Here is a 25864-nt window from a genome sequence, read left to right as displayed (position 1 = left end):
TAGAAATCTGAATAGTAATAATTATAAATATTTATAGATCTTCACCTTGAATAGTGAGCACATGGTATTGATTTTCTACCAGGAAGAATGCAGTGGAGATGTACTGAATGGATTGCGATCAGTTTTTAAAGGGGATTAGTAGAGTGTATAGATCAAATAGTCATTTTCATGTTGTTGTAAGAATGTTGCAGCAATCTAATGCTGACACCATAGTTTCCTACCAAGAGACAGATTCATAGAAACTCTACTCCATTCCTCAGGGTCCAGTGGTGACTGGGACATATATCCTCCTTCACTCTTTTAATCAGAGAATAATGGTACTATAGTGTTGATAGGATTCATTACCAAGATCCTGTGTTATCCCACTCAGCCTTCACCCTGGTTTATGATGGACTCTGAGTTACACTTTCACCAGGTAAACGGAGAAGGCAAAAGGCATCGTGTATTACCAGGTTCCTAGTAGCTGCCTTCCCTAATGTCAGTATTCCTCCAAGAGTAAGATCCCTCAGGCCTGCTACAATGCTTAGTTCTTCTCCCAAGGGAAGAGAAGCAATAAAGCAATTATATCTGTTTTCTCCTCTAATTTGGAGATGGAGACAGAGGTAGGGCCTCCCATGATCCATCGTGAAGCTGTGCACAGATGTGTGTGTATATGTGTATATATAGTTTGATTCTGAACTGATAACTCAGTTCCCTGTTGCTTTGGAAACTTGAGTCCTTTTAAGACGCCACTTGCTTCACAGCTTTCCACGTCTGCTGGAGGAAAATGGAAGGACTTTCCCATGGCTATTAGCTGAAAGTATCTGTGCTCCTCACGTAAGGGGCCCAGGCAGAGCAGGAGTAGAATTCACATTCAGTAGCATCATTGCTTGTGTTTCTGTGTTACACATGTGTGTGTATCCAATGTGTGCTTCTGATCCCTAGATTCTACATTTCCTCACACCAGAATCTGGCAGATGGTTCCCTGTAGGGTATTTATCTCCAGCTGAGTACCTATCCAAATTTTGAATAGATAGAACAAAATCAAATATCTGTATAGAAATATTTATCTGAGACTGATCTTATATTTCATTTTTGAGAGGATATTAGAAAAATTTCTGCCTTTGTCTATCTTCAACCTTCATTCGATCTTGTGATATCTTCCAAATTTTATACCAAATCTCTGTAATTTTATTCATCTCCACTGTTATAATCCAGGTGTATACAAGTATTATTTTGTATTTACACTACTGTAATTACCTCCTATTTTGATTCCGTTTGACACTCCTGTCTTGCTATAATCTGATCTCTCCACCCAATAGACAGCAAGCTATTTAAAAAATTTTCTCTCTTCTTTACTTAAATCTTTTCTCAAGTTTGCTATTGCTCTGGAATAGAATAACTGACAAAGTCTTGTAATTCCTGATTCTCCATAACTCTCCATTTATACCTTTCCCAGGATGACTGTGGTCTTGAGTTTTCTCTGCTCATCAAGTGCTCTAGCCCTGTCATCTTCAAATTCTTAACTGGAGGGTTCATTTTTTTGTTCTTCATGTGACAAGTTCTTCTGTTAAGGACTCTTTTTAAAGTACACTGAAGAATCAACTTCCTGCCACCTTAGCCTTTTGTTATCTGAAAATCTTTCAAAATTATGACTCTACATTCCCCACAATTTTGCAGGAACTTATAGCATCAACATATGTCCCAACATCCAAAATAACAGGTGAACATTGTTATTTATTATAATAGCAAAATATTAGAAGTAACCTAACAGACAACTAATCACCATTTTATTGTGATAAACTATCAGTTATTCATGTAATAATGAGTAGCATGATTGAATGTATCCAACTCAGGTGACAACATCACATTAATGGGATTTTTAAAAAAGTTTTTGATTTCTTTTACTTGTTCTTTTTAATTATACATGACAGTAGGGTGTATTTTGACATATAATAATTACATGGAATATAACTTCCCATTCTTCTTGTTGTACATGATGTGGTGGTATATTAACAGAATTTTTAACATAGTGGGTGGAAGAATAATGGAGTGTTAAAGATAATTTCACTCAAGTTGAGAGAATTGGTACATTAATGAAACTGTAGTTAATTCCAAAATGAGTAATGAGTTCTAATTTGAGATTAGAACTCTCTGACTCTCATAGAGATGTTCAAATTGAATTAGCCTTTGTATAGAATGTGGATTCTGTTGTTTAGCAGACAGATCTTCATGTTCTCTGTCCCTGCTACTTTGTAATTGTTCACATGGGTATGTGTAAGGCCAATTGACTTGAAGAAGAAAGAGAGATTGATCATCATAAGGTAAGGAATCTTAGAATTATGACAAGAAATATATCAGTTAAGAATTTTCGGCATAAAAACTAGGTTAGGAACAGAAAAAAGGAGAAGTTATTATTTCCTTATGCTAGATTGACATTTACAGAGAGTCTGTTCTCTGGCAGATCCCAGATGTAACTGGAAATGGCAAGTGTTTATTGCCGTTCCAAGGACTTGAATAAAAGTGATCTATTTCAAGTTGCAACATAAATGGGAATTTGGCAGAGAAACCTACTTTTCCCACATGTTCTTGGAAATTCCTATGGAAAGGGTGCTGGAAGATTAAACATGTTGAATGGGAAGAATTTTTTTCAAGAAAAAACTGATGGATGTATGACAAGGTATGCCACTTGATATTTTGTTATTCATTCATATTTAACCCTTAAATTCTATCCTCAACTTGCATCTTAGGATATTTCTACCACCTCTGCACATGCTGAAATCTTACAGATTCAGTTTCCCACTTGATTCTCTGCATTTGATCTGGTTCCTGCAATTAAAGCATTAGCCAAAGTGTGTTTCCAAGGGATGGAGAAGGTTAAGAGATGCCTACAGTCCATTAGAGATGAGCCAGCCACTCATTTTTCTGTTAACTGATTCCTGACCTGGCCTTTCACCTTGTCTCCTAATCTCTGAGTTGATCTGGTCAGATATCATTCTTTTTCAGATGATTCATGGAGTTTTTTTCAAAAGATGTCATGTTGTTCCTAGATGTACAAATAACATCCTTTCTCCAAAATATCACTAGGGTAGCAAAAAGCTTGAGTTATTCAAGTTGAAATGCACTTACTATTTCAAAGTCATGTTTTTTACATAATAGTCACAATGATTTATCATTCTTTCACATTTCCATTTCCAGCAAAAGAGAACTTGAAGAACATGAGGCGGGACAACCAGAGCAGTGTGTCTGAGTTCCTCCTCCTGGGGCTCCCCATCCAACCAGAGGAGCAAGGCATGTACTGCGCCCTGTTCCTGGCCATGTACCTGACCACGCTGCTGGGGAACCTGCTCATCATCCTGCTCATCAGGCTGGACTCTTGCCTCCACACCCCCATGTACTTCTTCCTCAGCCACTTGGCCCTCACTGACATCTGCTTCTCCTCAGTCACAGCTCCAAAGATGCTCATGAACATGCTGACGCAGACTCAGTCCATCTCTTATGTTGGGTGCATTTGCCAGGCATATTTTTTCTTATTATTTGGAGGTGTTGACAGCTTCCTCCTGACCTCAATGGCCTATGACAGGTATGTGGCCATCTGTCACCCCCTGCACTACACCACCATCATGAGTCAGAGCCTCTGTTTCCTGCTAGTGATTGTGTCTTGGGTCTTGTCCTTTGCTGGTTCCCTTGTGCACACCCTCCTTCTAACCCGTCTCTCTTTCTTTAGAGACAACACTCTCCACCACTTCTTCTGTGAGCTTGCTGCCTTAATTAAGCTGTCCAGCTCAGACACCACCATCAACCAGCTGGTCATCCTCACTGTAGGAACGGTGGTCATTTCTGTGCCATTTGTATGCATTCTGGTCTCTTATGGCCACATTGGGGCCACCATCCTGAGAAGACCCTCCATCAAGGGGATCTGCAAAGCCTTGTCCACATGTGGCTCCCACCTCTCTGTGGTTTCTCTGTACTATGGAGCAATTATTGCACTTTACTTTGTCCCCTCATCCAATAGCAGTAAAGACAAGGATGTCATTGTGTCTGTGTTCTACAGTCTGGTCACCCCCATGCTGAATCCCTTCATCTACAGTCTGAGGAATCGGGATATGAAAGGAGCTCTGGAAAATGTCCTGAGTAGGGGAATATTTTCAGCATGATGGCCATTATTTTAACAATTGCTGGATGTGAGATTTAAATAGTGTACATGCATCATTTCCTCTTTGAATTGCTCTTTCTTAGCAAATCTTTTTTTTTTTTTTTTTTTTTTTGACCATACTGCGAGTTGAACCCAGAGCTTCACGATACTAGGCAAGCTCTCTCCCATGGAGTCACGTGCCCAACCCTGTGTCTTAGTGAATCTTGATGTGACACACTTTATCAGCTGTGTTTCACAGGGGACATAGCTTTGGTCTATGTTTAATTGTTAATGTTGAAAACACCCCTGCCTAATTACCTGCTTCTAATTTTTCCTTTTCATGTGTACTCATCCTAAATACATTTAAAATTATTATGTAGTCTCAGCTTTTATCTTTGTCTCGCCCCCATGCCCTCACTGGTTCTAACAAAGTTTATTTTTTCTTTCTGAAGATGATTAAAATTTTACTACTAGTGGGTTCATGATTATACTTTTGCGTATAATTTTGTAATACTTTTTGAATTTATTTTCCTTTTAAGTGTAATAAGAAATGCAGTTTTATCTGTTTTCCTAATTTCTTATTTACTCATTTATATTAAAATACTCATAAAAATTATACATATTCATGCTGTGCTGTGTGATGTTTTGGTATGTATTTACATTGTGTAATGTTCAAATGGTGGCAAACATATTTATTCTCTCAATCATTTTTCATTTCTTTGTGGTGAAACATTCAAAAGTTTTTATTATAGCTTTCTTAAAGTACATAGCATGGCGTTACTGTCCCTGGTCCAAGTTCCGAGCAGAAGCAGATTTTTTGGATTAATTTGGTACTGATGACCAGTTTTCCTCAACTTTTCTTCTATTTTCCTAAACTGTTGGTTATTTCTTAATCATTGTCAAAAACTGTTTTGCATTTGTTCTTAGAGTGATGATAACTAGGCACATAATATTTTCTCAAGGAGAGGGTCCCTTGTCACAAATTGCCAGTCATCCAGTGGTCTACACAGAATGGGTGCAGGACTCACGTAGGAACAGCAAGTCGACTGGAGTCCTCCAGGACCTGCAGGGGCCACGTGGGTGTGAGGCAGGGCATTGAGAGTGACGGTTGTTGAAAGGCCTTTCAGGTGGTGATGTTACGTGGGAGATGGGCCCATTCCAGTAAGGGGTTCAGCCTCTCTGGCTGGGGACTGGAGAAAGGCTGGGCAGGAGGTCAGGAAGTCCAGGCATGCAGGGAGTTCAAGCAGGTCTTCGTTTTAGTTTAATCCAACTATATTTCATTTAAAAATGAAAACAGTTACTTCTTAACCCAACTGCATAAATGCAGGGTTCTATGTTTCCATCAGAAATGGCCAAGTTTTCTCTTAATTCCTTAAGACACTTGTTTCTGCTCCAGGCAAAGGCACTGAACTCCATTGCTATAAGCTGATTACTCTGACAGACATATCTGTATTCCTTTAACTCCAGTATTTTGTATAAAAGAGGAAATTCGCATTTGAGAGACCTTTAGTAACTAGCCATGTGCCACAAAGCCTCCTGTCTGCAGTTCTAGAGTAGTCACCCTGTGTGTGAGAGGTCGGATCCTGAAGCCTGTTAGCCACTTGAATGTTTTTCAAACCAAAGCAATATTTTAAACATTTTACTAAAAATTTTACTTTACGCATTAGGAAAATATTGAAGTAACATACCTAAAAGATATAGTTTAGCTATGTGTATTTGTATCCACAATGTCTTAATGTGCATGTATGCATTTATGTGTTCTTCATATGTGGGGTATGATTGCATTTTAAATAATGTTAACAGAAATATTCACTTAAAACTCTGTAGGCTTAAATAATAAAAAAAAACTAACAATATCATTGAAACCTTTCAGTCCCTCCTCGATTTTATCTTTTCTTCTCTTGGAGGTACTCAGTAGCTTCACTCTTGTCAATATTCACTTCTCAGGGGAGTTTTAACACTTCAGTGATCCATAAATTTTGTCTGCTCTAGATACGCATGTAAATGAAAGACGACATGTGTTCCGCTATGTCTGGCTTTTGTGGTCTTCTCTTGCCTTTGTGAAATTCATCTCTATATTTTCATCTGCCACTTGTGAAACTATAACAAACTTCTCTGATCTGTTTTCATGGAGTTTTTTTTTTTTTTTTTTTTTTTGCTTTCAACATTCAGCTATTATGAGCAATGCTGCTAACATTCTAGTGCACGTATCCAGTGTGTTTATCACAGAGATTCTGTAAATTGTACACACGGAAGAAATACTGGAGTTCATGGCATGTATTTAACTCTCACTGCTAATCTCTTCTATAAAACACGTACAATAGTAAGCCTGTCTGAAAGGGTTACGTGGCATTAGAAAATGCAAAACTGTGGAGGCAACAAAATGATCAGTTGTTCTAAGGGTTTGGTGTAGGGGAAAGCAAAGGGGATAAAGCAAAAGGGATTTACAATGTAGAAAATGTATTCCATATACTGCTTTGACTTTGAATACATGTCCCTATGCATTAGTCATTTTGATATGATGTTTCTTTGTTCTCATTTACCTCTAAGAATTTTTTAATTTCCTTCCTAATATCTTCTGTTATCCATTCATCATATAATAGCATATTGTTTAATCTCCAGATTGGAATAGTTTCTGTGTTTTACTCTTTCATTTATTTCTAACTTCAAACCATTATGATCTGATAGAATACATGCTAGTGTCTCTATCTTCTTGTATTTGCTAACATTAGCTTTGTGGCATAATATATGGTCTATTTTAGAGAAGGATCCATGTGCTGCTGAGAAGAAAGTGTATTCACTCTTGGTTGGTGGTATATTCTATAAATGTCCGTTAAGTCTAAATTATTGTTTGTGTTATTGAGATCTATGGTTTCTTTGTTCAATTTTTGTCTGGAAGATCTGTCCAGTGGTGAGAGAGGCGTGTTAAAATCACCTAGTATTATTGTGTTATGGTCTTTTTGGTTTCTGAAATCGAGAAGAATTGTTTGACATATATGGATGAGCCACTGTTTGGGGCATAGATGTTTATCATTGTTATAGCTTGCTGATTTATGCTTCCCTTAAGCAGTATGAAATGACCTTCTTTATCCCTTCTGACTAACTTTGGCTTGAAGTCCACATTATCTGAAATGAGGATGGATGCTCCAGCTTTTTGCTGAGTCCATGTGCACGGTATGTTTTTCCCCATCCTTTCACCTTTAGTCTATGGGTATCTTTTTCTATAAGGTGAGTCTCTTGTAGGCAACATATTGTTGGATCTTTCTTTTAATCCAATCTGCCAGTCTATGTCTTTTGATTGATGAATTCAGGCCATTACCATTCAGGGTTATTATGAGATATGATTTGGTTTCCCGGTCATTTGGTTCATTTATTAAATTTTATTTATTTATTTGTTTGACACAACTTGTTTCCTCCTTATTTAACAATTCCTTAGGATAATTCTTCCCTTTGCTGATTTGCTTCTTTGTTTTCATCTCTTCCTCATGGAATATTTTGCTGAGAATGTTCTGTAATGCTGGCTTTCTTTTTGTAAATTCTTTTAGCTTTTGTTTATCATGGAAGGATTTTATTTCATCGTCAAATTTGAAGGTAAGTTTTGCTGGGTATAAGATTCTTGGTTGGCATCCATTTTCTTTCAGGGCTTGAAAAATGTTGTTCCAGGCCCCTCTAGCTTTTAGGGTCTAGATTGAAAAATCTGCTGATATCCGTATTGGTTTCCCCTGAATGTAATTTGGTTCTTTTCTCTCACAGCCTTTAAATTCTGTCTTTATTTTGTATGTTAGGCATTTTCATTATAATGTGCCTTGGTGTGGGTCTGTTGTAATTTTGTGTATTTGGAGTCCTATAAGCCTCTTGAACTTGATTTTCCATTTCATTCTTCAGATTTGGGAAATTTTCTGATATTATTTCATTGAATAAATTGTTCATTCCTTTGGCTTGTTTCTCTAGGCCTTCCTCAATCCCAATAATTCTTAAATTTGGCCTTTTCATGATATCCCATAGTTCTTGTAGATTCTGTTCATGATTTCTTACCATCTTCTATTTTTGTTCAACTTTGTTTACAAGGTTAAATATTTTGTCTTCAATGTCTGAGGTTCTGTCTTCCAGGTGTTCTATCCTACTGGATATGCTTTCTATGGAGTTCTTAATTTGGTTTATTGTTCCTTCATTTCAAGGATTTCTGTTTGGTTTTTTTTCAATATCTCTAACTCTTTATTGAAATGATCTTTTGCTCCCTGTATTTGCTCTTTTAACTGTCGATTCGTGCGATCATTCAATGCCTGCATTTGCTCTTTCATCTCATCATTCAGTGCGTGTATTTGCTCTTTCATCTCATCGTTTGCTTCCCTGATCATTTTAATTATGTACATTCTGAACTCCTTTTCTGTCATTTCCTCTGCCATGCTGTCATTGGGTTTTATTGATGTAACATCTAGATTCGTTTGCAGCATTTCTTTCCTTGTTTTCTCATATTGTTCAGGTATCAGTGGACCGCTGAGAGATTGCAGATTTCCTCTATTGACTTACAATGTCCCTGAAGATTTCTATATATATCCCCTCTTAGCCTTCAGTAGGCTGAAGTCTTGGAGGAAGTTGATAATGTGGTACTCCACAAGGAAGCTGCCTCTCTAGGAGTGGTGGCCTTCAGGTGGGGTATATTCCCTGCTAGTGGGCAGAGGTGCCTCCACTTGTTGACCAATGGTCATCCAACAGGGAACTAGGGCTGCGGGCTGAGGCTAGGCCTGTTTGGGCCTGTGTATCTGGTTTTACCGTTATTTTATTTATTTATTTTTTGATGCAAACCACAAGAGGTGTTTATTCCAGCGTGCTGGGACCTGACTCATGACTCACTCAGGAGTCCAGGAGTCGAGTCCCTAGCAGAAAATCTTGTAGGTTTATAAAGGCAGAGACCACACATTGGGAGGGGTCGCACATGAAAGGGAAAAGGGGAACAAAGCTGCCGGGGAAATTTCAAAGGGGGTCTGGGTTTGCTGATAACATACAACATGTTTCACAATGTTTTACAACAGGGTATAGATTCTGGTCAATAGTTTCTGGTAATCCTACTGTTTGAGCACTATGTGGCTATCTGGCTCAATTTACCCTTTTACTCCCTGTTTGGGGCTGATTCCTGGAACAGCTTTAAGGGATTTTTCCCGTCACTGGGAGGGAGACCTTAGGGAGTTGAGATAAAACAGACAGCTTAAAAAATGTCCATTCTTTCATTTCCCCATTTTATTTTCTGGCAAGTTCTAATCATGGAATTTCTGTCTCCATATACTCTTCTCCAAAGCTATTTCCTTGTCGGAGGGACTGGTATTGTTGCCTGAGCATTAGTACCTGTACAGCACTTACTCTCTCCCTGATGAAGTTGACTAGGGAATTTCAGGCAGGCAAGAGCCCAGGGGGCACCAATTAGCAGCCCCTTGTTTGCAGTTCTTGATAAACAGTCCTTGATAAAGGCAGGTAAATTGGTAATCAATGGGTTCTGGAGAGCCTTGACATTCCATTCTTCCAGGGGCAGTCTCCAACTTGCAGAGGCAGATGACCTCATGGCTTCATTTCCTCGATTTGACCTGATCCCCTATTTCTACACTAACTACCTATTCCCATCTGGCTTCATTCCCCCCTTTAGCTTTAGGAACCCATAACTTCTTGTTAAGGAAATGAAAAGGGGCGTCGGTCGTTCTGGCTGCTTTCGAAGTTGAATGGGGGCAGCGAGGGGCAAGCAGTTTGGAGTTCCTTCTTTTTTAAAAAATCGGGTCAATCAAGGGGTCCCAGGAAGAAGCCTGGTTTGGGGAAGAGCAGGTTGTAAAGTCCTCTGGGGGTGGGTGCTTCTATGATAGAAGAACAAAAAGACATGAGTACTGAAATGAGATTAGTACAAGTAAATGTTGCAGCATTTGAAACATGCCACTGAGTATCATGAAAATGACAGAAGTTAATCTCTCACCAGGAGGTGAAAGAACTGAGAAATTGTTCCCATAACTAGGCCTAGCAAAGGCTGGAGAGGACAAGGCCTTTATTTGGGGACTTTAACATTGTCCAAGTTATCAGGAATGTAACACAACATTTAACTCTTAATGTCATAGATGTCCCCAGAAAATATAGTTAAGCTACTTAATGTCATCTGATTTTGTAAAATATCCCTTTATTGGTATAACCTGTGTGTAGTAGAGATCTCTATACTTCTGTTACTTAGGAATAGATAATCATACTAGCAAACATAGATTAAGTCTACCTGTGTAGCTTAGGAAGGTCTGCAGGCTTTAAACTGACTAAAAACTTCTGACTCTGGCAGTTTCTCTTGATAGTTATCAGGCACATTTGCTGAAGAATCTTTCTTTCATTTGTAGCTTCCAGCCTTTATTCTAGTGGGCTAATAGAAGTGTACATCTTAAGTTACATTTAACTATTATTTCCTTTAAATGCCCAAGAATGGCTATATTTTGGTTTTAACTGTTTTGCTGGGTATCTAAGACCAAGCTGGTCAAATTGACCTGGTTCCTGTCTTGTTAAAGAGTCAGCCGAATTCCCACAGGGGTCACTCATACAGAACTTAAGAGCGGCTCCTTAGCTCCACCAGTGACTTTGATTAGGCAGGGTCTCTTGATGAGGTGACTTCCTTTAGAAGCATCAAGGGATGTTTCCCTTTTTCCATGACCCTCCTCTGCAGCAGATGCACTGGGTGATTTTTCATCCTCTAGTCTCAACAATCTCCTTGATCAGGAGGTTGTGTGACCCAGAGTTGCAACGCTCCTTAGAGAAGTTCTCTTATTCCCTGGGTTCAGGCTGACGTTGAGGGCAAGACCCAAATATGGACTTTTCTTGACCTCTGTATTTAACTCCAATCTCTAAATTTGATCTTAATTATCCAGCAAGCCAGTCTCACCAGTGATAAAGTAAGAGTACTGGGCTTTAACTTCAATGTCTATAACTTTACAGTTATTTACCCTTTTATCTAACTGGAGTCTGCATTAGTACTGGAAGTTACCACTATCTGTTCCATAGGTGATGGCTTATTATCACAAGTTACCTAGGTTGTGTGTTCTTGGAGCAGTTACTTCTGCAAAACATTAACAGGTAACAGTTTTACAAAATGAAATTAGTAAGAGTAAAAATATATTCAGCTTGTATAACAGCTATCTTGAATTTTGATTGAGAACTACATTCTATCCCTATTGAGATCACAGTACTTTTACAACAAGAACCAATCTTTTGACTATAACTTTAAATAAGCTGAAGTCTGACTTATTTTGGAGTCACTCTAACATGCAGTAAGGTGGGAGGCAGAGCCTTATCTCAGGTAAGGCAGGGCTCTTTACAGATCTTAAGTGTTCTAATTCTGATGTTGATCTTTGCTTCTTCCTTAAATATCATTAAGTAGTTTACATATACTGTTTCCTGAGTCTATATATACTTTATAATTAACACAATTTAACATAGTATCTAAAACATGAATCAAAGAAAGGCTGAGAGAGCTTTTAACTTTCCTTTTGTGTGATTAAGTGGCAAAATGTTTTCATGTTTCTTTCATATTTCACAATATTAACCTTTAAACAAATCAGACTCTAATGTTTAGAAATACATTTACATTTGAAATTCTTTATCTCAGTGTAAAAAGTAACAAATTTTACACATACCCTATTGATAGCAGGTCCTATAATAGAACATTAAATGATAGAAATAAATCCCCAATAAAATTTACTCTTTATAAGTTTAAGATTACCATTACAGACAAGTTTAATCTGGAGGATAGCAGAGCTTAATAAATTCCTTGCTTTAAAAACTTGTGGTCCTGAAAAATATGAACACATTTAATATACAACTAGTGACCATTTCACAATTACCTTGACACTTTTATCTTACCAAATTGAGTTTTTAAAGAGAAATGTAGACTCTGTAACATAGTACAATACTCTATAACAGTTGTTTAACCATAATTGTATACACCCCAATTTTTAAGACTAATTGTTCTAAAGAATAAAACTTAATAGACACGAAAGTTAAGAGTAAATTAGTGTTTCACAATCCTTGTCATTTACCATGTCCATTTTACCATACAGATTAAACTTTGGTTTTATATCAGAACATTAGTATTTTGCCTAGGAAAACCCTTACCTAGTTTTAGCTTCTCACATACATATAACCCAACTTAGTTACACACAAACTTGTTGAACTTGCCCTTTACTTACACAGACTTTCTTAGCACTTACTTAGACCCAGAAACATTTCCTTTTTACTAAATATATTCCATACCTAGAACCTTTTATTTTCTCTTTCCTGTTTGTTGACCCCTTTTTGTTCACATTCTGAAACAACTCTTATGAAATTTCTGAATTTAGATTAACTTACTCTATTTTAGCAAGATAAAATACTTTGTTGTTATAGTACTCTAACTGAAACACTGTGAGAGGGGAGATGGTAACATTAACACCAAATCTAAGAGCTCCTTGGAGCCTAGCAGATGGATCACTCACCCTCCAGGTTGGGGTTTTAACCTGTTAGGACATAACTCTTAATAACCTAGTTTTTTAGTAATGACACAAAGCAATTTTAAACACTTTATTTACCAACCCTATGAAAACACCAATAATTTTTAAGTATGATACCCCATGGAATTTAAGGAGTTAAAAAGTACTCGATGTTATTTAACAATTAGCATTTTTAACTTTGTACATTAATCAGATGTCTTTACAAAACACATTTGAGTAATCCATACATGTTAACTCTAATTTCACTTGTTCTGTAAAAACCAAGATATCAGACAAGTGTCCTGTACAGTATTTGCTGTCTCTTTCTTGTTGAAGAAAAGTCCTAGAAACAATTGAATATTAGACACTTTATTAACATCAATATTTTATTAGCTTGACCACCTAGAGACTTGTGAGTTATTTTCACAAGACATTTTGTTTTTATTAGTTTACCCAATTTGAACCTTTTTAAATCACGTGAATTAAAAGTATCTGGATCTATTTTTAAATTTTAATTTAGGAGCGCTCAGTTTTGATACAGACAAAACATGACATTAGACAGCACGACATACAAATAACACAAAATCAAGGCCTTGTAACTTTATAGGTGAATCTCCATTGCATGTAACAGATGTTCAAAACTCTAGTTGAATAAAAATAGAACTGATCAAAAAAATCATGAGCTCAAAAAAACATATAATTAAAAAAAACAAGAGTCCTGGAAAAATGATACGGCCGTTAATTACTTTAGTAAAGTACCATAGCATTTACTTTGCTGGAGTTTTAAAGACTCTTTTTACCTTTTCTTTCCCTGGGTTTGAGACCGGTCTCCTACTGAGCCTTTAGGCTTCTTTATTTATATTTCAATGTAAGCCTTGACTGAGATCTGGAAGGATCTAACAGGTTTTAACAGAAACTTTGTGTCTAAGGCATTTTAGCCATCTCATCAGGACAGGTTGGATGTTAAAATTATGAGACCTTATTTTTCATTACTTTTGAGATTGAAGCTACTTTGCTAAGTTACCCTTCAGGGCTGTCTGGAGGAGGAGTCCAGAGAAGGAACCTTTGGGGTCCACCTGAGAGTAGCCCGGGCCCGAGAACCCTGCAGTTGTTCCAACCCTTCCTCCACCTCCGCCAACAAACACACAACAGAACCAGATACAGACGGGCGCCAATCTCTGATCCACCATTGAACCCATCAGCGCCCTTACCGACGGAGACTCCCAGGCGTCCCTGGCTCTCCTCCACCCTTAGGGCGTCCCCCAGGGCTGCAACCTGTGGCCCCCCAGGCACGTCTACCGACCACTGTTCGGCCACTCTCACGAGTCACAGAACTGTTGCCACCGAAACCGAAAGCACACTCACACAACCAGACCAACTAACAAAACACAAGACAAAGACAGACAACTTCGAGGTGCCCCTTCTTACCTCCAAGTTCGACTCCGTGGATGAGGGGGGGGGCATCTTATCCCGGACGAGCCCCCCAAATGTAAGGCCCCCAAAAAGGAAACCCCAACTCTGTCCCATGTATCGTCGGCAACCCCAATCAACCGCAGGAAGGCGTCACTTGATGAAAACCGCAAGAGGTGTTTTATTCCAGTGCGCTGGGACCCGACTCATGACTCACGCAGGAGTCCAGGAGTCGAGTGGTTTTTACCGTTCTTGTGGGGAAACCTCACTCGGCAGGGAAGACTCACCCGGTGGGGCGGTCTCGCTGGTCAGTTCCCTCCTAGAGGTTCCCCTCAATTTACAGCTACCGCCTGGGCTGGGCTGCCTTCCTCTGCAAAGTTCCCAGGGGCCCGGCCCTACCTCCTGGGCCTGGGAGCCTCACCCTTCGCAGATGAATCTCCTTAGGCTGCCCCTCCTCAGAGAATCTGCCTGCAGTCCTGGAACCTTCGCTCTGCCCCTAAGCGTGTCTCTGTGTGGCTCTTCCACCAAGAAGCCTCCTAGATCCTTGGACCCTGCTCTGCACCTAATCGCCTGGCTATGCGGCCCGTCCTCTGAGCAGCCACCTCGGGCCTCCTACAATCGCTCTGAGTCCCAGAAACCCGCTGCACTCCTCTTCCTCCAAACAGCCGCCCAGTATTCTGGTGCGATCACTAGGAGTCCAAGCAACTCACTGCGTGCCTCCTCCTCCCACCAACTCAAATTACTAGCATTCATGATGAAAAGGGAAAGATCACAACAGACACCACTGAAATACATAACATAATTAAAAGCTACTTTGAAAATCTATACTCCAACAAAATAGAACATATCAAAGACATTGACAAATTTTTTAGAGACATATGATCCTCCCAACTAAATCAAGGAAGACATACACAATCTAAACAGATTAATTTCAAGCACTGAAATAGAAAAGCCATCAAAAGCCTACCAACCAAGAAAAGTCCAGGACCAAATGGAATCTCAGCTGAGTTCTACAAGACCTTTAAAGAAGAACTAATACCTAGATGCCCTTCAATTGATGAGTGGATAAAGAAGCTGTTGTATATATATACAATGGAAATTACTCAGCCATAAAGAATGATAAAATTATGGCATTTGCAGGGCAAATGGATGAAATTGGAGAATATCATGCTAAGTGAGATAAGCCAATCTCAAAAAGCCAACGGAAGAATGATATCGCTAATAAGTGGATGATGACCATAATGGGGGTGGGAAGGGTTAGTGTTAGGATTAGAGTATAGGGTTAGGGAGGGGGGCAAGTAATGGAAGGAAGGAAGCTCTGTATAGAAGGAAAAGAGGGGTGGGAGGGGTGGGGGGAAGGGAAAAAATAACAATGAATCAAACAACATTACTCTATGTAAATTTATGATTACACAAATGGTATGCCTTGACTCCATGTACAAACAGAGAACAACATGTATCCCATTTGTTTACAATAAAATAAAAAAAAGAAGAACTAATACCAATACTCCTCAAAGTATTCCAGGAAATAGAAAAGGAGGGACACTTCCAAATTTATTCTATGAAGCTAGTATCACTCTGATACCAAAAGCAGACAAAGACATATCAAGAAAACTTTAGACCAATATCCCTGATGAACATAGATGCAAAAATCCTAACAAAATATTGGGAAATTGCATACAAAAATATATTAAAAAGCTAGTGCACCATGATCAAGTGGGCTTATCCCAGGGATTTAAGGTTGGTTCAACATCTGGAAATCAATAAATGTAATTCATCACATCAATAGACTTAAAGTTAAGAATCACATGATTATTTCAGTAGTTGCAAGAAAGCATTTGATAAAATACAGCACCCCTTCATGCTTAAAACACTAGAAAAATAGGAATAGTAGGAACATACAAGCATACTCTTTTCTGATCCCAAAGGAAGAACTTGTTGGACTCAGCAGGGAGGTTTTGAACATGTTATTATGCACTGCCAGGGGTACCTCCCTGTCTCATCTCAGGAGGAAACGCCTAGCCCAAATTTAGATTATGTGTTTATGATTTTACTTTTTGTAACTTATTTCCATATGTGTTTATCTCTAAAATGTATATTTATATTTCACAGAGATATGACCATGACTTTACTTGCTTGGGCTCTCATATATTAGACCATGGTCAGGTTGACTTAGACAAAGACAATAGAGAATTATTTTATCACTGTTTATGTGGCTAGAAATACATGATCAATGTTTCTACTGATTTGGTTTCTTGTTGAGGACCCTCTTCCTGCCATACTATACCACGGCTGCCTTCTTATATTGTCTTTCTATCAGAGATATCTCCCTTAACATTATTTTAGTTAATTAGCAACACTGGTGGGTAGGGCTTCAGTTTATAAATCTATGGGGGAGGAACAAGCATTCAGTCACTAACAATGTATCTACAAAAAATTTTGCTTCTCTGTTTTGCCATATTGTTGGAGATTTGTGCTTTTCTTAAATTTACTTAAGAAAACCATTGTTACTTTTCTTAATTTACTTATTGTATAGCACAGAATTGCTCCACACCATTTCTTCTGTAAAATCATCACACTTATTCTTTGTTGAACTCCCCCTGCCCTTTTGATAATAGGAATCTCAATGTTGCTATGATCCTGCTTATTTGTCTGCAGTTGTTTAGGGCAGGACGCCTTTGGGTACGCACTGATGCTAGGATGCATGGTCCACGGCGAGGCAAGTTTTCAGTTGTCAATCATGGTGCCACATTGTTTCTCTGTTAAAGGTCACCAAGACATCCAGATCATACACAACATTGTCTTCAAAGACAATCTTCAAAAACAGTTTTTTTCTGGTCCCTTGTTATAAAGTGGACTGTTACTGAGGTTTCAGTATGGCTTTTTTGATTAATTTTGAGGTTGATCATCTTTGTGGGTGGGAATTAGCTCCTTTGAAGTTCATATTTTGAAGTCCCTGTTCATCTTATTGGCCAGTTTTTCAGTTTTGTGTGACTGTGTCTTTGAGTATATTCTATTACTGAATTAGTAGCTAAAGCAGGGGGCATGTTTTGAATAATACTCAAAAAGATGAGAAAGGCTTGCTATGGAAGAAGACATGGAAGAAGGTCAACTAGGTAATGGTATCTGATGGTACCTGGGGAAGTAATGATGTCATTTGTCAACACAGAGATGCTTTTCCTGGTGATGATAAATGAGAAACCTTGTAGAGTCATGAACTTTATTGTTTTTGTTTCCTTTTGTAAGGGTGTTATAGTTGAATAACAGTTGGGTTCATTTTGACATAATCATACATGCAGGAAATTTATTTAGCTTGCTCTACCTCACTCCCCAGCTCCCCATGTTTCCTTTTCCCTCCACCTGTTCCACATCCTTTATTCTATGGTGTACCTTCCACTCAAGCATTTACTTATAATTGGCACTTCATGCACATATGTAAAGGTGGAATTCACTGGCATATTTATACATACACATAGTGTAATTTTATCAAATTAATTCTATGTTTCATTCCATTTCCAATACCTACTCCCTCACCCTCAATTTCCTTCTACTCCACTGACAAATCCTGTATCTTTATGATATCAGATTCCTACCCATTATTTCACTTTTGATTCCATATATGAAAGAATGTATTCAACTCTTGATTTTTCTGAGCCTGGTTTATTTCACTTAGCATGATATTCTCTAGTTCCACCATATGGTGCATGCCAGCAAATACTATAATTTTGTTCTTTTTGATGGCTAAATAAAAATCTGTTGTGTACATTTACCATATTTTACTAATTCATTCACCTATTGATGGGCGTCTAGGCTAGATCTATATATTGATTCTTGTGTGTTGCTCTGCTATAAACATTAATGTGGCTGTATCACTATAGTATTCTGATTTTAGTTCTTTTGAATAAATAGCAAGGAGTGGGATAACTTGGTCATATGGTGGTTCCACTGCTAGTTTTTTGAGGAATCTCCAACATGCTTTCTAGGGTGGTTCTAGTAATTTTCAGTCCCACTAACAGTGTATGAGTGTAACTTTTCCCCTATATCCTCACTGGCATTTCTTATTATTTGTATTCTTCTGATTGTCATTCTGACTGCATTGAGATGAAATCTCAGTGTAGTTTTTATTGTGTTTCCCTAATTGCTAGGAATGTTGAATATTTTTCAGATATTTGTTGGCTGCTTGTTTCATTTCTGGGAAATGTCTGTCTAGTCCTTTTATCCATTTCTTGATGGGCTGTATTTTGGTATCAAACTTTTGAATTTTTATGCACCTGGATATTAATCCTCTGTCAGAGGATTTTTCTATATTTTAGGCTCTATATTTATGCTATTTATCATTTCCCTTGTTATGAAGATTTTAAATTTCATGCTGATCCCATTTATTGATTCTTGGGTTTTTTTCTTTAGCTTTCAGAGTCTTATTAAGGAAGTTGGTCCCTGCATCAAAATGTTGGAGTGTTGACTATAGGTTTTCTTCTAGTAGCTGCAGAGTTTCTGGTGTAAATCCTCAGTTTCCTAAATCAGTGATCAACTTTGATTTGATTTTTGGGCAGGGTTAGAGATAGGGATCTAGTTTTGCTCTTCCACACATGAAAGTCCTGTTTTCCAGCGACATTTGTTGAAAGGCTATCTGTCCTGCAACATATATATTTGGCATCTTTGTCAAGTATCAGAGGACTGGTAACTATGTGGGTTGTCTTTGTCTTCTGTTCTTTTGGTCTTCATGCTTATTTTATTGCTAATACAATGCTGTTTTTTCAGTGTAGCTCTGTGGTATAATTTAATATCAGGTATTGGGATGCCTCCAGGGTCATTCTTCTTACTCACAATTTACCTTGCGATTCTGGGTCTTCCTTCAAATGAATTTTAGGACTCTTTATTTGATTTCTGTGAAGAAAGTCATTGATATTTTGATGGAGTTTGCATTAACTCTGTATAGTATTTTGACATTATTAGTTCTCCCAATCCAAGAACTTGGAAGGTTTTCCATCTTCTAAGGTCTTCTTCAATTTATTTCTCTAGTGTTCGTTAGTTTTCATTGTAGAGGTCTTTGACCTCCTTGACTGAACTGATTCCCAAGCATTTTATTTTATTTTTGATATTATTGTTTTCCTTTCTCAGCAGAATTGTTGATAGAATATAGGAACACTATTGATTTATGAATGTTGATCTTTTATTTTACTATTTTGCTGAATTCATTTATCAGCTCTAGAAGTCTTCTGGTGGAGTTATTTTGGATCTTCTAGACATAGGCTCATGCCATCAGCAAAAAGATAATTTGACTTATTTTCATATTTGTATCATTTGAATTTCCTTCTGTTGTCTCATTGCTCTGGTTGGAGTTTCTAGAACTACACTGAAGAGGAGTGGTGAGTTGGGCATCAGACTAGCTCTCAGACTGGTTATTGGAATCTTCATAGGCACATAGAACACCCATGGGCTCTCTCTCCTCACCTTCCCCACCCTCTACCACCCTCAGCACTGTCCTGTCTGTGCCATGTCAATCACGTTGACCCAGGCACACTCTGGACCCCACAATAGGCACTGATGGGTCGGACTGGCAACTTCCTATGATTTCCTAGTCTCCCAACTTTGCTCACTGACATGAGGTCACTCAGACATGCTTCCTACACAGGAACTTGGACTCCTCTGGGATAATCTGCCTCCCAGAGGTTGAACTGAAACACTTTTCACTTAACTTCTCCCACTATCTCTGTATCTATGAAGACCAACCCCTCTCTCTATTCCACAGATTCTCCCAAGCCCATTTTATTCACCAAGCTTTTCTCTTTTTGTCTGTGCTTCCTGTCCCCTTGGTGGTGGGCCGGCTGTGCCTCTGTTACATACTCTTTCCTATACTGTGATCAAAGTTTCTAACATTCTGTGTCTCTATGATTATTTGCTGTCCAGTATTAAATTTCAGTTTACTCCCTTAGTCACCCACCTTGCAGAGGAACAGTCTTCCCACTTTTAAAATCTCGGGCTACAGAACTGCTATGGAACTGTTGGAGAGAAAACCTTTCCTCTAATCTGCCATCTCATGAAATTTGTTTTTTATTTATATTCTTTCATGTGGGGGAAGAGTTGGGTGACAATGATATTGTTGTGTTTGAGATGGAAGTTTGTCAACCCTTGATTCTACATAACAGAAAAGGAATATTATCAGCAGGGAAACAGATGATCAACCATGATTGGCAGGACCCAGAAACCATTCCAGTAGTTTAAATATCCTGCAGAACTTCTTCACTTGAGTAGCAGTTACCATTTCAAGTTGAATTTAACATGAATTTAACATTTACAGATATTCAAACATGTTCACCTGAACGATGAGCACATGATACTAATTTTCTACCAGCATTGGAGAAGTGGACCTGAGGATGTATGAAATGGGTTAGGGATTCATTTTGTAAGTTGAGTTAAAAGCAAGCATTATTTTATGGTATCATGGGAAATGTGCACCAATAGAATGCTTTTAAGGAAATTTATAGAAACTATATTTTATTCTCCAGGTCCATTAGTAATGATGAGATTTAACACTCCATATTCTTTTATTCATAGTAATAGTATTTGAGTTTTTCTGGTGTTCTTGAAATAGTACAGGGTCAAAAGCAGGAAACTTTGGTTATCACTCTCAACCTCTAGCCTGACTTGTTATGGAATCTTAATCACACTTTCCCCAAGTTCAGCCGAGAAGGCAAAGCTATTGTGAATCACCAGGTTCCTAATAACTGGCTTGTGGTTATTGTCATTATTCCTCCAAGGGTGAACTCTTATGCCTGCTTCAGCCTCTTAGCCCAAGGGAGTCAAATGCAATGAAGCAATTATACCTGGTTTGTGTTTAATTTGGATCTGGGATCGGGGATTGCCACCCCACCCCAGGTCCTCTCCATGGTTTGTAAAATAAGAGTTCACAGTGATTTCTCAGGAGCTGTGAACAAATGTATATCTGTATGCCTATCCTGAATGGTTCTGAACCAACTCTTCTGTCGTATGGAACTTCAAGTCTTTTAGAAATGCCATTTGCTTACTGTATTTTGTGCCTTCCTGAAGATATGGGAGAACCACCTTGTGACTTGTAGCTGAAGAAACCTGTGTTCATCATGTAAGGGGCTATGTCACAGCTGGTGTAGAATTTACATCGGTAGTACAATCTTGGGTGTCTTGTGTCTATGTGTGTTTGTCCAGGGTGTACAATTGATCCCTAAACACTATCCCACTCATACAACAATTTGACAAATAGCTCCGTGTAATTTATCTTGAATTGAGTATTGATCCAAAATTTGAGATAATAGGAAAAAACTTCCCATAGCATAGTTTATTTCAGATTGATCCTATATCTAAGCTTTGAGAAAGAGAGAGAGAGAGGTGGAAAAACACACCTCTTTTTCCTTAACTTTTTCTTTAGGTCTTGTTGGGTTTTCTTCCAAATGTATTCTAAATCTCTATTATTTTCCTCATCTCTTCTGCCATATTACAAGGGCAGATAGGTATCATTTTGTACCTCAACTGCTGTAATAAGCTCCTACTCAGGTTCCTGCTGACACTCTTTCTTTGGTATAATCTAATCTCTACCTAGGAGCCAGAAAGATTAATCCTTTCTTTACTTAATTCTTTACTTGAGTGTGCTACTGTTCTAGAACAGATTAAAAATTTCAGGTCTGGGGTTGTGGTTCAGTGGTAGAGTGCTTGCCTAGCATGTGTGAGGCACTGGGTTGGATCCTCAGGACCACATAAAAATAAATAAATAAAATAAAGGCTTTGTGTCCATCTACAACTTAAAAATATTTAAAGAATTTCTATGATAAACTTTGGCTTGCATAGTGCGAAATGAGGGGAGAGGAGGGAAGGGAGCAGAGGGTAGGAAAGAAAGTGGAATGAGACAGACATCATAACCCAATGTACACATATGATCACACAAATGGTATGAAAAGCTGTACTCCATTTGTGTACAATGAATCAAAATGCATTCTGCTGTCATGTATAACTAAATAGAACAAACAATAAAAAGTTCTACGATAAGGTCAGAACTTTTATATACTCTGGATTCTCATTAATTCAACCTGTGTACTTCTCAGACTTACTATGGTCTGGAATTTTCTGTTTCTTAAATGCCCTGGCTCTGTTGTCTCCAGATATTAAACTAGAATGCCCTTTTTTAAACATCTTCTGGTGACATGTTCTTCTATTAAGGACTCCTTTTAAACAATACGAAGAATTGACTTCCTTACCACCTTAGCCTCTGGTAATTTGGCACTCTATCAAAACCATGAATAGTGTCCCTCAAATTCCATTCCTGAGAATTCCATGTATTTATTCCAGATAAATGTGCTGGTATAAAAAATGATGTAAGAACAATGTTTACAATATGCTGGAAATAAAAAATATTAGAAAAATTCTTATGCCCAAATGATAGCCAATTACTATTTTCATTGTGGTAAACTGATTGTTACCAACATGGTAATAAGTAACAACCAAAGGTATAATCCATGTCAGCTCAGAAGGTATCATTAATATAATTTTTTAACACAGTGTGCTGAAGGATATAAGAAATTTAAAGATAATTTCAATCAAATTGTGAGAGTTGTTAGTATGTAAACTTTAAATTCCCAAATGAGTTTATGATAAGTCAGATAGTGAGACACTTCCTTAGCTCTTTAAATGATAATTTCCTTCACCCTTTCCCCACATTTTCTATTGGTACATTATAGTTGTATATGTTAATAGGATTTGTCATTACATATTTGTCCATGTACATAATATAAGAATTGAATTTCCTTCAGTTTTCAAAAATATTACAAAGAATATGGATTCTAATTTTTGGTTGACAGATTATAACCTGTTTTCTTATTTTGTGATAGCTCTCATGGGTAGGTCCAAGACTAACCGACCTGAAGGAGAAAAAGAGAGAAATGATAATATATACAATGTAGAAAATATTGAAATGTAACAAACATATTGGTTAAGATTCTTTGGTATACCATGAAAGGATGAATGGGTAAAGGATATAAAGTATGTTTTAACATGTGTGAATATGCCTCAATGAACCCATTATTATATGTAATTAAAATGTGCTAATTAAAAAGAATCTTAGGCTAAGATTCATGAAGATTATATTATTTTTTTTTTTGTTAGGCAGACACAAAGAAATTCTTTGACTGGTTTAGGAGATAACCAGAAAAGTCCATCATTTCCTGATGTTATAAGGACTTCAGTAGAGGGATTTGATTTGAGTTGAGGGAATACCCAAGGGTTTATTTTTGGGTTTTCTAGGTGGACAAATAACATGAAACAGAAGTTTTATCCACACTTCTTGAAAATTATTTTAGTAAGAGAGATGGAAAGTCAAAAATATTGAGTGGGAAAGGATTTTCTTAAAGGAAGAACTGATAAACAACTTTCAAGATATGTTCTTAGATATTTTTTGTTATAGACTTATATTCATTCTTTAATGCCCTTATCTCAACCTGCTCCATATGATATTTCCACCAAGTCTACAGATCTTAATATCATGTAGATCCAAAGCTGTCCACTGAAGTTTCTTGATTCAATTCATGGAAGTAAACCATTACCCAAAATGTATTTCAGAGACATGGCAAAGGTTAAGAGAGGTAAAAAACCCATTAGACAGCACATCATCTTACAGTCATTTCATTAGCTTATTTCTAACCTGGTCATGCACACTAATTCCCTAATCTCAAATTTCCATCCTGAACTCTTCAAGTGGAACTTGGTCTGATTCAATATTCATTCTGATGTTTCATGGTTTCCCCAAAAGATGTTCAGTTGTTTTATAGGTGGACAAATATCCTTTTTCCTGACCCTCACTGGCCCGTTAGGGTGTCAAAAATCCTGAGAGATTCAGGTTAAAATGCACTTACTGAGTAGTTCAAAACATGATTTTCTTGTAAAATATTCCCAGTGACTTCTCATTCTTTCTCATTTCCATCTCCTTTCCATCTCCAGAAAAAGGTAACAAGAAGAGCATGAGGAGGGAGAACCAGAGCAGTGTGTCCGAGTTCCTCCTCCTGGGGCTCCCCATCCAGCCAGAGGAGCAAGGCATGTACTGCACCCTGTTCCTGGCCATGTACCTGACCACACTGCTGGGGAACCTGCTCATCATCCTGCTCATCAGGCTGGACTCTCACCTCCACACCCCCATGTACTTCTTCCTCAGCCACTTGGCCCTCACTGACATCTCTTTGTCCTCAGTCACAGCTCCAAAGATGCTCATGAACATGCTGACGCAGACTCAGTCCATCTCTTATGCTGGCTGCATTTGTCAGGAATTCTTTTTTGTATTGTTTGCAGATCTTGACAGCTTCCTTCTGACCTCAATGGCCTATGACAGGTATGTGGCCATCTGTCACCCACTGCATTATCCAAGAATCATGAGCCAGAACCTCTGCTTTCTGCTAGTAATTGTGTCCTGGATCTTATCCTCTGCCAATGCCCTTTTGCACACCCTCCTTCTAGCCCAGCTGTCTTTCCTCAGAGGCAACACTCTGCCCCACTTCTTCTGTGACCTCTCTGCCTTACTTAAGCTGTCCAGCTCAGACACCACCATCAACCAGCTGGCTATCCTCACTGAAGGATCAGCAATTGTTACCCTGCCCCTCATGTGCATTTTGGTCTCTTATGGCCACATTGGGGCCACCATCCTGAGAAGACCCTCCATCAAGGGCATCTGCAAAGCCTTGTCCACATGTGGCTCCCACCTCTCTGTGGTTTCTCTGTACTATGGAGCAATTATTGCACTCTACTTTGTCCCCTCATCCAATAGCAGTAAAGACAAGGATGTCATTATGTCTGTGTTGTACACTCTGGTCACCCCCATGCTGAATCCCTTCATCTACAGTCTGAGGAATCGGGATATGAAAGGAGCTCTGAGAAACATTCTCAGGAGAGGAATAATTTCACTATGATGGCCATTGTCTTCCCTATCAGGTGTATCAGTCTTTTTAAAAATTTGGTAGTTTGTAGACTTTCATGACAGTTTTCTCACTTCTCAAATAATAAATCATTTTCTCCTTGCTTTATGATTTTATTTTTGTGTTTTATTTTGTAATTCCTTTTGAATTCATTTTTGTGTGTAACCTTAATTAAAACTCTAGATTTAGTTTAGGTTTTAATAACATTTTATATGTTTTCATTTTTAATTGCCAAATAAAATGGTACACATTTATAAGGCAGCATACAATGCTTCCATACATGCTATATATCATGTATATTATTTGAACAAAGGAAAGCATATCTCTCTTCTCAAACATTTGTCACTTCCTTGTGTGAAATTATTTAAAACTGTTTCTTCTTGCTTTCTGAAATACATAAAATTGTATCATTATCACAGTTACCATACTGTGCCATGGGGCACAAATTATTTCCCCTACTGTAACTTAGTATTCTTTGAACAATTTTTCCCCATCCTGTCCCTTCAAGTCTTTTCAGGGATTATAATTTCAGATGGCTTTCTGTCTGTGGAATGCTGGGACAATGGGACCCATAAAACAGATACACAGCCCAAATGTCAAACATAGACTTGAATGGAGCCCTCTACACGAGCCCCAGAATGTTCCGTGGGTGTGAGGTGCAGTAGGGAGAGGAGAGATTTTTGCAAGCCTTCCAGGTGGTGATGTGTTCGTGGGGGATCAAGCCCACTCTCATAGGAGGATTCAGCCCATCTGAGTAGGGACTGGAGAAAGGCAACATGGGATGTTAGGAAGTCTAGGAAACCCAGACTCAGTTTTTGTCAGTCTTCAGTGTAGTTCAGTCCAACTATATTTTATTATAAAAAGAAAAAAGGCATTTCCCTTCCCCAGCTCTACAGATACAGTGTTCTACATTTCCATCTGAAAGGGTAGTGTGT

The 25864-nt window shown here is 38.2% G+C and overlaps 2 protein-coding genes across 2 annotated transcripts; both read left to right on the top strand.

Moving 5' to 3' along the window:
• Positions 1-3143: 3143 nt before the first annotated feature.
• LOC306645743 (olfactory receptor 1J21-like) lies at positions 3144-4136 on the top strand (the record flags this gene model as incomplete). Its single annotated transcript, XM_079113825.1, has 1 exon — positions 3144-4136. One exon carries the CDS (start codon positions 3144-3146, stop codon positions 4134-4136), a length of 993 nt encoding a protein of 330 aa, XP_078969951.1.
• A 19848-nt stretch (positions 4137-23984) lies between these two features.
• Positions 23985-24923, top strand: LOC306644909 (olfactory receptor 1J21-like; the record flags this gene model as incomplete). The annotated part of the gene is made up of 1 exon (XM_079112163.1): positions 23985-24923. One exon carries the CDS (start codon positions 23985-23987, stop codon positions 24921-24923), a length of 939 nt encoding a protein of 312 aa, XP_078968289.1.
• Positions 24924-25864: the final 941 nt, after the last annotated feature.

Source organism: Sciurus vulgaris (genome assembly GCF_902686455.1).
Source record: "Sciurus vulgaris genome assembly, chromosome: 15".
NCBI lineage: Eukaryota > Metazoa > Chordata > Mammalia > Rodentia > Sciuridae > Sciurus > Sciurus vulgaris.
Note: the sequence above shows the minus strand (reverse complement) of the source record. Positions and strands in the feature narration are given on the sequence as shown.